The sequence below is a fragment of the Grus americana genome, chromosome 5 (assembly GCF_028858705.1).
Source record: "Grus americana isolate bGruAme1 chromosome 5, bGruAme1.mat, whole genome shotgun sequence".
Classification (NCBI taxonomy): Eukaryota; Metazoa; Chordata; class Aves; order Gruiformes; family Gruidae; genus Grus; species Grus americana.
The window spans coordinates 5142473-5156209 of NC_072856.1; the positions used below are offsets into that span (position 1 = coordinate 5142473).

A 13737-nucleotide genomic window follows, 5' to 3' on the forward strand; every position below is an offset into this window, starting at 1 on the left:
GTTGGACGCTGACACTGAGAAAATGTCTTCCTTGCTAACAACTCCTACACTTTTTTAAAAAATGACCTCACAACCCAATGTTAGATGATTAGACTCATAAAGTTGGAGTGCACTAAAATGATGAAACCTGGTTTTTAAATTAGTAGATGACTGAAATGCATGGTAAAACGAATTAAAAAACCCTCAGTGAACAACAGCTTTAGGATAGCCCTATGAAAATGTGCTTGCTGTAGACGAAAACTGTATTTAGTATAAGCTAAAGTCTTCTGAAGTTCCTTAAAGAATCTCAAAGCAAGGGATATGAACAAAGATCTGAATCTGGCGTTTAGATCTCAGAAGTCATCTCTGTCTTAACTGCCTTTAGGGGATGTTAGTAAAGCTTAGGATAAATAAAATAGAACTTTGTTTGATCCTTTATGACCAGGCAGAATTGGCAGAAACTGTTCCTGTAGTCATATAACTGCAAGTTGGAATACAAGTAGCTGATGGTATGTCTGGGTTTCTGGTTTCCTTCCTTCCAGGAGAGGAAATCCAGAAGAAATAAGAATTACCAAAATGGCTGTTTATATATCTCGGGCAAATAGACTCTTGGATATGAATAGTGAAAAATCCATCAAAAATACACCAATAGGGGGAAAAAAAGATTTCCTGTTGTCAGATTCTGTAAGGTGTTTAGTTATGTCTTAGAGTACTTGGAGTTAGTGCCTTTAAAGAGATAAAGTTGCAATTACTTTCACTTTAGACTTGAGCAGAGAAAGATTTTGACACATCTTTGAGAAATATCGAAAATCAGGAAGAACAAACTTCAGGCAGTTGTGCCTTTATAGAAGGAAGTGAGAAAGTTCATCATGTTTGTAGAAATGACTTTGTATGGAACAAAAGAACCTGTTCACAAAGAAGCTACTTGGAATTTATGTCAAGGAAAAAGGAGAGATTAGTAAAATTTCTCCCTTAGAAAACATGATGCATGGATTAATTATAAACTGTAGAAACAATCCAGCTAGTTTTTTGATGACAGAATTACAAGGCGGTGCATGAGGTTATTTTGACTATCAGTATAGTTTTGTGCTCTAATGCAACGTCTTATTTTTGCTTTTCTAAAAGCATGCTTGATTATGCATAATAAGAGAACTGTGAAGGATTTTTTTTTGATATTACACTTATTGTGTGAGTTAGTATTACATCTTGGCAATCAGAGATAAGGTGGCATTTTATCCTACATGGGTTCAGTAGAAGACTAATGTATTGTCATGGCTTCCTGCTTTGAAGTTGTCCTTTCTGCTGACTAAAACTAGTCATACAAATACATTTTGGAACAAAATGATTTTAGTGAGGATGAGTTGACGGAGGAATCAAACCTGTGTGCTACACATAGGTTTATAGAGAGAATTTCTGGAATGTGGCATGCCAAAGTTTTTCCAGACTAATACAGTCAATGTAAATATTAAACCTGACTATCTGAAGTAAACATGTTTTAATACCAGGTTGCATATTCCTTGTATTTCAGGCCATAACTTCTGTGCCGAGGGACACAGATGTGGTGAAAATTCAGAGTGCAAAAACTGGAACACAAAAGCCACTTGTGAATGCAAGAATGGTTATCTCTCTGTCCAAGGGGACTCTGCGTACTGTGAAGGTAAACAAAATGTTCAAAGACCTGTCCCTTTAACAACCAGCTCGGAAAGATAGTATTAAATAAATGGTTGATAAATGAATTTCATTACAAAGTTCAGTTTCATGATGGTGAATATCACAAGGGCCCTTTTTGCGTTCATAAATATGGATTGAAGATTACAAGCACCGCTGGACCTTTCCGATTACCTGTCTATGGGCATACTTCATGGTTGCAGTTGTGCCTTGGCACGCCACGGTCATGCTGTCATTACAATTTTTAAAATACCATTTTTCAGACAATAGCACCTGCCTTCTAAAATAGTTAGAGAACAACATCTTTATAAGATGCATTAATTTAGGAAGTGGGAATTCTGCTGACATTTGTGAGAAAGGTAAGTGTGAAGGTGTGCTGAGGCTTGAATATAGAAATGAAGATCGGCAGTCCTTCCTGAAGTACTTCTGTGGGCCAGGTACTTTACTGAAATGGTTTTCTTATGTTACAGAGGAGACCTATTTTTTAGAAGAGTGTAGCTGAGGTACTTCTCTTGATGTATTATTCCATCACAGGAACAAATGCAATGGGGCATTATTCTCCTTTTTGTTTCTCGGTGTTTTCTAGAGCTTGCTGATATTCGTAGCTGTGATATACTTATTAAAAACTAAATCAATGAATCAACATATACCACATTCCTTCTTGCCTTTGCATTGTGGGGTTTGTTTTTTTTTTAATGCCCTTGTATGTCAGGCTGCAATATTTAATCTTTTGGCCATCATAGTAAGTTTTTGAACTACTTTGTAAAAAATATTCCCTTAGATGCTTTTTCCAATAGCACTGGTGATGGAAGGGAGATGGCATTTTTGACAAGCTGTTAAAATATACAATAAGAATTGAAAGACAGGATGAAAGAATGAGACACATGCATGGACTGGGCTTAAATGATGCTGCTTCCATAAAGAGATGTTTTAGTGTATGTAAGTGAACAGGACTGCTTTATAAAGCTGCTCAGTAATTTGCAACTATAAATCTTAGGGTGTTTAGTCAGTTCTCTACAAACAAAAAATCGCACGGTCCTATATATGCACTTTCAGCGCACATTTCTTTTTAAAGGTAGGCACGAGATATACTGTATATAGAGAAACTTTTTTTGTACAAAAAGCTGTGAGAAGATCTCTATACGTACTGCAAGGACTACTCAGAAATCAGAAGACTGTAACAAGGCTCTTTATCAGCTATAATACAGCACCCAGTATTTGTTCTTTTTTGCTCTTTTAAATAAAATCACTGCTTAGTCTTTTTATTTACCTAGTAGCAGACTGTCCCTTTTTTGTTCTATGGAAAAAAACTTAAACATCTTGACTCAAATAATTTTGGAGATGTTGGCAATGCATTAGTGGTAGTGGTGGGGAAAGAAAGAGCTTTTTGAAGAAACTGTGAGAATTACAACATATCTGGTCTATGTTGCTTTAAATTTTGGAAGAGCAAATCAAATCCCTGACTTGTGTGCAAGTGGGTGAAACGTGAGGCAACATAACAATCACAGCTGCTTTTGTTCCCTGGGACCATGGGATATGGTGAGGGGTGCTTTCTGCATGTTATGATATTTTAAATTTGCTAGATGGAGAGTAGTTCTTAGGAGTAACATAGAGAGGAGAGTGCCCTTTAGCAAGGGGAACTGCAGACTGAAGAATCGATTAGCCAAGAGGTGACTCCTTTTAGCCCTGCGAAGAGTTTCCTTTTACTTGTCAGAACTGCTTTCTGCAAAATTTCTTTCTATGCCTCTCTAACCTCATTTCTGTCATCCATGTGTTTAATTGCTAAATAGAATAATTTCATAGTTGGCTGTATAACATTCTGACATGCATGGTGAAGCTGTGATTTAAATAAATGAGGTCAAAGGCATGTAGCTGAAGGTACAATTTGGCAGGATGTTGGTATAGCATAGGGTGGATTTTTTTTTTGTAGAGTTTTGGTTTTCTGTGTAAGAATTAAATATGCAAAACACCTGAACAACAAGTAGTAACCATACAAAACACCTGTGGAAGCAAGGAAGATACCATTTTCAGCTGTAGTTCTGAGTTTATCTTCATCATTCCTAAGCCTTTAAACTTAAAAGACATGTAAGATTACTGTTTCCTTTGAGATGGCGAGGTTAAACAATGTCATACTCATGATGTGTGCTGGTAAGTGGAACCTTAGTTCAGAGCGCTCCAGATGATTAACTTGGAGCTTTCAGTATTTCTCCTTTCTTCCAATGTATGTGAAGTACTTGTGCATGGGAATTCTGTTGTGTGGTATTATTTTACCTTACCTATGTTTTTGCTGTTATTTCTGTTCGCTCTTATTCGCATAGCTTTATCCTGCTGGACCTTAGGGCATCATTTTGATCTTGTAAGATCTCTGAAGAATTGTGTTTGTGTCTGCTTTGCTTTTTGACATGTATTTGTGGGGTTTTTTAACATTCCATATTCACTTTTGTGGTACGGTGGAAAAAATTAAAAAGATTCTGACTTTTGTCAGAGAATTAGTGTCAGCAAATTTGTAAAATAAATAACAAGAACCTAAGAGGCTTTTATTATTCATTCTCAGTAACTACTTTTCAAGTAGTTAGCAGCTCTTCATGTGAAAATATACCTGTAGGATAACCATCATATGATGCATTCCATTTTTGAAATAACATAGATGTGTTTAGGGAAGAGAGTTCCTGAAAATAAACGAGTAAATGAAGCTTGTAATGAATGATGGAGATAAGCGGAGATTCTCTGTGTTCTGTAAAAGCCATGTATTTCACTTAACAGAGAAGTTGGATTTTTTTTATTTGACATTTGCCTGCTTGTCCTGCATGTGTGAGACATAATTAGAGCATTCATCATTTGCAGAGAGACATATAGAGATATTTCTATTAATCATGTTGACTGAGGTTTAACTACTGATGGGGAGATGGGGATACTTAGGCACAAGTGTTGAACCAATGCCCATTTATTTCTGTCACATATGCGTGGATACATTCTGGGAACCACACAAGTAGCTAGCAAGTCCAATGTCTGCAGGATGCAGGCATTCAAGTTGTAGCAGTGTGTGCACACTTGCAGCTATGACTTTTTAGCACATGACAGGTGAGAACCTGTACTGAGGGCTGAAAGTTGCATACATGAGATGCATGTTACAGATGGTGCAGCAGTTCAGTGGCAAAACCGGGACTGAAATGCGGAATTCGAGTCTGTCTCATGCTGATTCTTCCAGACACTTTATTTGATGTGTACAGCAGACGTACAAATACTCTGTCTGTACTCTTCCCATTTTCATCCTGATAGAATGCTCTAGAACCACTCGTGACTTTCTTTTGGAAGGAACTTGCCTAAGTCACTCTTTCCCTTCTGTGCTCCAAACACGTTATCTTAATTTGTCATTAACAAATTATTACTAATTAAAAAAAAAAGGTCACATAAGCTATGAAACGCTAGGCAAATTCAGGAAACCCACACATTTTGTAGCGCGTGGAAGAGTTACGATGATTTTTACTGGGCTGGCAGATTTTGAAGAGATGGCATAAAGGTGAATCAAAGCTTTGAGAGAAAACTGAGTGCTCATTTGCCCCAAGCATGCATCCTGGACGGACCAGGCAAACTGTTCGCCTGATATGCCATACCACTCCGTGGTAGCTTCTGCTCCCTTGCTAGGCATCCAGGCTCCCCTAACTCTTCCTGGGTTTGTTTTATTTATTCATTTTTTTGGGGGGCCCATTTTATGTATTTTAATTTAGAGCTCTGCAAGTTAGTTATCTCAGTATTTGAGCTTGTAATGGAAGAGATCCCATTCTTACTTATCTTAGGTTTATAGAGCAATATTGTTTCCCAACACAGGAGTGTTGGTTAACTTACGTACATATGGCTATCAAGCTCTCAACCTGAGAGAGGGTAAGCTTGGAACCTCAGGATTCTGCTGCTAGTTATTTTAAAAATAAAACCATGTTTAATTTCCTTGTAATTTTTAAGTATGTTCCAGACACATACAGTGGTCTTTACTGCTTTCTGTTTCTTCTCCTTTCAACTTGATGGTGTCACATGTAGTCAGGAAATTCTTTACAGAAAGACAGATACGTAAATATGTTGAAAAAATCCATTCTGAACATACTTACATTAATGTAGATTTGTTAAGAAAATGTGTTTTCTCAAAGTAATAGAGAAAAAAAATAATTGTGAAATGCAGAGGAAAAAGGTGTTTTTTCCCATTGTCACAGAAATCAGGAAAAATTAGCCTTTTAAGGTTAATGATGTCGTTCCAAATGCAAAGACCTCACTATCAGCATGTTTTAATGAAAAACTGTCATAAAGGTTTACTTCTGTTGGAAAACACAGGGCAACAAGAAAATCTTTCATCATACAGTGTGGCTTCTGTTGTGGTTCTGAAGATAAGAGCACTTCATAAAACTTACCTTTAATGTTTAATCCTTTGACTCATCACATCCTGTATGTAAATAGCTGTTTATTGTGCAGAACTTTTAATGAACAGTTTAAACTGAAAAAGAATAAATCCAGTCCTGCATATGGCGTTCAGAGTAAAAGTCTGCTGGCAATCCACTGAGTTTCCACAGCTCATGGTTTTGCTTGCTGTATAAAACAAGTTGAATTTTGTTCAATTTCCTCCTCCTCCTCTGTAGTGATTTCATTGCAGCTGTTCTAATTTCACTGCGTTGTGGCTTGGGAGGTGACATTAACATTATGTGGTATCATATAAACCTTCTGTGTGGCAGTGATGTATGACTGTGGTTTTGGATGGTGTCCATTGACTTGACTTCTGGGTCAGCTTTTAATGATAATCCTTCTGTTTGTTGTACTCCTAAAAAACCTGCTTCACAAGATGTCTGTATTTCCCGCAGTCGCTATTCACTGTATACTATAATAAGTTTATGTCCTGTGCTGCGTAGAGGGACATATATGCATATCTGTACATACCGGACACTTTATGAAATCAACTAAAGTAAAGAAAATGGGACAATTATTGATGGCAAATGACTATATTCATTGCACATGCACTGAATTTGTTTCTGTTCCAAAACCATAGCAAGGAGGAGAGTAGGAAAAGAATCTAAAAATGTTACAGTCAAGATCATCTTCTCTGCCGCAAAGACTACCTCAATGGCAACGTTTCATTTGGAATTAAGTCCTCATGTGGTGACTTAAAAAAAAAAAAGGTGCCAAACAAAACCTACTATCACCCCAAAACTAAAACAACAAAACCCCCCAAAGCAAACAGTGCCCCCCCTCAGCACCAAAACCACCTGCTTCCCCTCTCCCTCTTTTTATAAAACTGTGACTTGGGCCAGGTTGTTTTGTGGTTGGTTTTTGGGGGTTTTTTTGTTTGCTTGTTTTTTAAAGTTCCCCATTTCTCTGAAAGACACTTGTTAACTTACTTTTTAAGACTTCAGTTACCTGACGATGTCAATTTTAAACTTCCACTGATGTATGTAATCCTATTTATCAGTGAAAGTCCCTTCTCTTGGTGACACGATACGAATAATACACTTGTCCTGCCTACTGTTTTCATAGAGAAAGACTTTTTTTTTTAAATGATAATCTTAACCATTGCATGAACTAAAATTCATGTTTGATAACATGATCCAAAGGCAGGCACTTGTCAGTCTCCTCCATTTGTGGGTTTATGGACTTTAATAAATGAGACTGCAGTGTCCTTGTGCTATGAGCTGCTAGTGGAGGAGACTGAAATAAAACCAAACCAGACCCTGTCCCCTGCCAAGTAAATGCATGTGTTCAAAGGCAGAGATGATATACTTGCTAGTGGTCAGAAAGTTTTCAAACAAGATGTTAAAATTTTTGTACTAAGAAGATTCAGGAGCTTGTTGGAAAATGATGTTTATGCCTTATATGGCTCTAGATGGATTATTTGTGTTATCAAAACTGCTTTTTCCAAGTGAATTAGTTTATATTCTTACTCGAACTACCAAACCCTGGAAAGTGAAATTATTTGCCATCCTCTGGAGTAACCTGAGCTCTTTTGGTGTAATGCCATGCTGAGCTTTAGATGAAAATAAATATTAATATCTAAAAAGGTAACCATATGTTCTGGAGTTGTTGTAATAAAGTGTCATAGATAATTATGGTTCCAAAGAAATTCAGCCTTGCAACTGTCAGTTCTTATGTTAGTAACTTGCATTTGAATAGATCACAATCATTGCTATTAAAGGAAAAAATCTCCTCATCTTTTCAAAATGGCAATGAAAATCCTGCTCTGAGGCTGTTGAGATTTTTGTTTACATGAAATGATTGGGGATGCTGTCTCCCCTTCAACAAATTCTCTTACATGTTAAGGTTGCATTCTTCTGAATTGTATTTGACGTAATTTGATATTTCATATATAAAGCTTTGCTTTTGACCTTTTGTTATTTGCCAAGAATAGGCTGGTAATTTCTAATACAGAACGAAACAATACTGTCTAGTTCACTGTCTTTAAGCAGGTCACTGTCTCGCCAATCTGTATTTGTATTCAACCTCCAAGGCAGTAACTTAGGGAGCTCCTGCAATCAGGATCTCTGTGTGTACTCACATTCCAGATTTGGGGGCAGGGGTCCATTTGTGTATTTTTGAGTTGATAGAGAGGGGTGGATAGGACTACCTCTCTCTAGGACCACCACTCTTGGAGGTGACCTGGAGTTTGAGTGCCTCATAAACTGCACTTTCACAACCTTCACTTCTAATTACTTCTAAAAATAAAACTTTATCTCGGTGTTAGATTGGCTAAAGAAAAGCCCTGTGGCATGTTGTGGCTACTAATTGTAACAGAATCTGACTTAAAAGCTGACCAGTAGGAGAAAAAAAAAATTTTGTGTGTTCCGGCTGGGTCAGCATCGTTATCTTTACACTATAATGACCTTTATAGCAAATTGTCCCCATTGCATGTTCCAGCACTGAAAGAGTGAGAAATCTGTGCAATAAATGATGACATGATATGTACGTACTAACCCTTGTAAGCAGAAAGAGCTCTTACTCCTCTTTACCCATTAAGCCCTTGTGTTGATCCTGATATTGCCACAATTCTTTCCTCAAATTATGACACAGTATAGCTCCTGTCATATTTCTGCTGACATCAGTGAAGAAGGGAAAAATTTGGAGTTTTTAGTGGAGCTATGGCAGTTTAGACCAGCCAAGTGTTTGCATCAAACACTTGGCAGCAAAGCAAAGAAAAAAATCTGAGTTGTTCTTGTAGTGATGATCAGAAGTTTGCTTGTGGTTGAACTGGACTGTAAAATGCTGAGAAATGTTTGTATATAATGAGGAAGTTTTGCTTGGACTTTAACGGAAGCCACTTACCAGTACTTTTATACAAGTTGCTAAAAATTGTGCACTTAGCTCTTAAAACTCAGAGGTTGAGGTGTTGAGGTTTTGCCTTTTTTAAAATCTGGACCATAACTGGAATCATTAAAAAAAAGACATATGTGTATGTACGTACCTGTGACACGTGTGTGTGTATGCATATATGCAAAACGGTGTTTTCCTATTACAGCACAAAAGTCTTTAGTTACCCAGGATCTGAATAGCAACTTCTCAAGGGCCTGTGAAGTCAATGTGAAGACTGCAAGGATTACACTTAAATTGTGTGTTAGGCAATTTTGGTGGAACTAATAAATGTGCATTTGAGTCATACAATCCTGTCTTCTATTGACTTTCTGTGCTGTGGAGCCCAGTGATGTGTTTACTTTTAATTTTGATCCATTGACTTCATATGAGGCCCTGTATGTGGGAAAGGGCTATGACAAGGCAACAGGCTCTTAGGTGCTGTGAGTTAGCATAGCTCCACGGCCAGCTGTTTTCAGCTGGAGGCCTGCCCACTTCAGAGAGGAATTCAGCCCAGGTTCCCTCCTTCCTCCCCCAAAGTACTGCTGTTCTAACAGACAGTATAAGAAATCATCTTGTTTTGAGGCCATTTTTCCTTCCCACGAGCAAAGAGCATTAACGATTAAAGTTGATTTTAACATCTTTTGGGTTGAATACTGTTCAACAAGCTGTCTCTGAATTCTCTCCTGTATGCAGGATCATCATAAACCCTAGCTTCTACTGTGAGAAACATACGGAGTGGGCTCAAAAAGGATAGATTCAGTGTACCCTGTACAGTTGCTTTTACTGAGCTGTACTCTCTCTGAATATTTGGGAGAAGCTGTGGGATTCAGTACTACAGACAAGTCCTACTAGGTTCAATATCACAGAAGTGCAGCAGCAATACATTTTGAGAACATGGTTTTAAAGCTCTAGCAAATGGAAATGTCAATCAACACGAGATAAGATTACTTTGGCTGTCTTTTTCTTTCGTTATGATATCTGTTTTGTAAAGGACATCATTACTCTAGAGTGTATCACTAATTGTTTTTCAGTGCCTGGAAGGTCAATTCTTTTAAAAGCTAGTGGATGTTCACGATTTAAGTTGACAAGAAAATTCAATAACAGAAAGTATTAACTGAAAAACAAATGCCAGTAATGGACCAGTAAATTTTTTCTGGATGGCTGAGCAAGTCTCGTCTCACATGATTTGGGGAATATTTCTGGCATGGATTCTGGTTATGCCTGGGCAATTGCTGCAGTTTTGAACAACTGGGTACCTGGGCTTAGACGGGCCCCATATAACCAAATGTAATTCCGAAGTTAGCACTGCTTACAAAAAGAGTTTGGACGAGAAAACCTCCAGAGGTAACTTCCAACTTAATTTTTTTGGTGATTCTCTTATCTCTTATCCTGTACTATGTTTTGCATCGAGAGCACTGGAGGGACGTCAGATGCTGTTGACTCTCTGTGGTTACCTGTTGCAGTGTTTGGGAATATAGAGACGGCAACTGTTTTGCATAGCTGAAAGTCTTGAAATAAGAAAAAGATAATCTCTTTTAAATGCTGGTACTTGCAGACTTTTTTTCAGCTACTTCAAAGAAACTTGGTGCACAGTTTTGATGCTCAAGCTGTCTCTCCATTGCTCTTAAAGAATGGCTTTGGGGACAGGGAATTCCTTGTCCAGATGGAAGTTCTCACAGTCACTTTATAGATAACCTGTTGGATTGGGCTTGACTCTGACCATGTGAAAATGCATCTTGTAGATGATGTCATCTGGCTGCTTCAAAGTCTGTGCTGGCAATATGCTAGTAGAACAACAGATGCAATTTTGAGGCAGTCTAAATGTAACTATAAGGTTGTCATGGACAGGTCAGAAGAGAGAAGGATGTGCACTTGCCCTACAGCAAGATCTATTACAAACTGAAATGAAACCCCCACCCCCTCCCCCAGTAAATTTTGGGAACAGGGGAGAAAACTTCATTCCCTACAGGACCCATGTGAAGGACTGAGAGGACTGATCTCGGCCTAGCGAGTGTTGAGTCCCGAGGTAATGGACGCAGTGAAGTATGTGTAGAAAATAATTTTCTTCAGGTTTGTATATAGATATTAGAGACCTTGGTGAAAAATAGCATTAAACATCTTCAGGGATGTTGTCATTACTGTGGTGTGTCAAAGAGGTTTTTTTTTTTTTAGTTTTAACTCTTTTAAGCAGTTTCAACTGCTTCTGTACAAGCGGGTCTGAGGCTCTGGTGCTTCTTGAACAAATGCTGAGTCACAAGTGCACAGGGACCCTGCAGGACCCAGTGACACTTTGCCTGGCCCCAAAGCCGTAGCACTCCCGCTTGGGAGAAGGTAACAGAGATGAGTGTTGCTACAAAAAAGGTGAAAGTGAAAGAATAAGGCTTTTGGGGAGCCAAGAAACTTACAGTGCCCAGGGTCTGAAATACACTGGTGTTGACTAGTTGTATAATTAAAATTAAAGGCTTTGCTCTACCTGAAGATAGTTGCAAAAGAAAAACAAAAAAAGGGCAACAAACCAAACAACAACTCCCTTCTCCCCACAACTGGTGTGAGGTTTTTTTTTTCTTTTTCTGGAAACTACTGAATGAGATTAAGTTTTTATCCTTTGGTCAAAAAAAAAACCTGAATGGAAAAATCAGCTGGTTTCTCATAAAAAATACTTATCTTTTTATTATTGTTAATAGAAAATGTGTTTTGCCTTTGATAATAGCATAACTGGGGGCTGTTCGAGTGAATATTATCTATTGCCTTTTTCCTTATGTGAATGTATTTTGTTTCCAGTAGATGGAAAACCAAAATTGGTTCTAAAAGTACAAGAGTCTCTAAATCCATGACAAATGTCAGTTTATACTGACAAATTTTTTCCCCCGCAAGATTTAGTAAGTGACTTATTGATATCGTTCTGGGTGTTCAAAGCTAATGTGCATATAAAAAGAAAAGCATAAAAGTTAAGAAGTCATTGGAAAGGATGTTATTGCTAACCTAGGGCTTTGCTGTATGGTTAACTCTCTGCTTTCTTTTTTGGATTTCAGCATGCATATTTTGCATCCTTTCCCTGCATTTGTTCAGATTAATTTGGAATTGAGTTGTATGCTGATTGTACAGGGTATGTCTGTATTAAGTACAATCCATTCTGAATTTATTAAGAGGCACTGAGCTTTTGACAGAATCCAGATGTAGTAGGGTTACATTGGTATATAGCAACTTTAATATATCTGTTTCTGTTCACAACTGCAATCAAGACATGCTTGTTTTATATATTTGTGTTAAGTTTTACTTTCACGTAATAAATTGATTTCCTGTTTTTTTCAGTGCAATTCATTTATGGAAACCCATTTCTAAGTTTAAGAAAGAGACAAACGTATTTTCTTATTGTATTGCATGAGGAGCAATATTGGAACTGAAACTAAAAATAAGACTGCTTTGTCCAATTGCACTGTCCTGGTAAGAAAAGGAAGCTTCACCTGGGCCTCTGTGGATGTAGGATCTGTCTGTTTCCTGGTATATATCTGTGAGGTTCCTCTGTTTGGGTTTACTGTCTGGACACTGGGATAATAGCGTTAACAGAATCCTTTGTTGTCTTGCTGGGGTATTCTGAGGTTTACTGGATGAAGGTAATCAATAAGGGACAGTGCAATAATACCAGAAAATGGACTGAAATAAATGTAGAAAAGTAAACAAACTGCTTATGTAGTTATAAATAAGTTTTCTTCTTTTTTTTTTTTTTGATTTACTAATTGTTATTGCAAGCTGAGGAAAGATATTCTATGAAATAATGTACATATTTCATTTTTAGAGAGATAATTCCTCTTTAGTCTGTAAGATTTTTAACAGACATTTGATTTCATTTAGGTAGGTAGCTGCCTCTGAAAAATCTCTGAAAAAGTGCTTTTTTCTAAGACATCTACCTCTATTTAATAATCTGCTGCTTTATACCTGAATCTTTTTGGAGGCTGGGGGAAAGAGTTAAAAATGTTAAAGACTTTGATTCAAGTAATAGAAATTAGTACAAAATTACAAAGATACGTCTACTAAGATAACTCATACTGATGTTAGTTTCCTATTGATTTGCTGACTCTTACAATGCTTTTAGTATCCCCCCCCCCACACACACAAAGATACTTTACCATTTTTCCAGTTGGTGCATCTGTTCTTCACATTTAGAGGGTAAATTTCAAAATACTCTTTGGGCGTTCTAGAAAATTGTTCACCATCTGTTCTTAGCACTTTCTTTTACTTTCCTCCTTTCATTTCTAGATTAGACATCTCGGTTTTCCTTCTCACTATTGATAGTTTCTTATTAATTGCATTTTATTAACCTAATTTTTTTTGTATTAGTTCTGTTGAAGGTATTGCTGTGTTTATATCTTGTCCCGAACTTCCTCTCTGAAGTTGTATGTGCCTCATACCAGTTGTCCCTGTAGGGATCACTGTGTTTCAATAGTAGAAAATTATTTTCTCTCTACTTACAGACTCACGAAAGCACTTGAAAATGATTAGGATGAAATTGGCTATATTAAATGTAAGTTAGGTTTACATATTCTCAGTTCTAATTCTGTTTTTTTCGCTTGATTTGATTTCTTTAAATGTGTTATTGTTGTGCTTAATGTGCAGTAAAAACAAACAAAACAAACCCTTTCCCATGAAATGCAAACTCTTTTTTATTTCTCATGTTCCTTAGGATTGTTTACCTCTCATCTTCATTTTCATTATTTTGTTTCCCCAATTCTTATGACTCATATTTTCCCTTCAAGCTTTCACCAGAGAATG

At 37.2% G+C, this 13737-nt stretch overlaps 1 protein-coding gene across 2 annotated transcripts in view; it reads left to right on the plus strand.

Moving 5' to 3' along the window:
- NELL1 (neural EGFL like 1) overlaps positions 1–13737 on the plus strand; it is a 291418-nt gene that overhangs the window by 90629 nt on the left and 187052 nt on the right. For both annotated transcript variants that reach the window (XM_054827828.1, XM_054827829.1), the window contains exon 12: positions 1508–1636. In XM_054827828.1, the coding sequence (XP_054683803.1) occupies positions 1508–1636 (129 nt within the window). The remainder of the gene's footprint in view (positions 1–1507; positions 1637–13737) is intronic.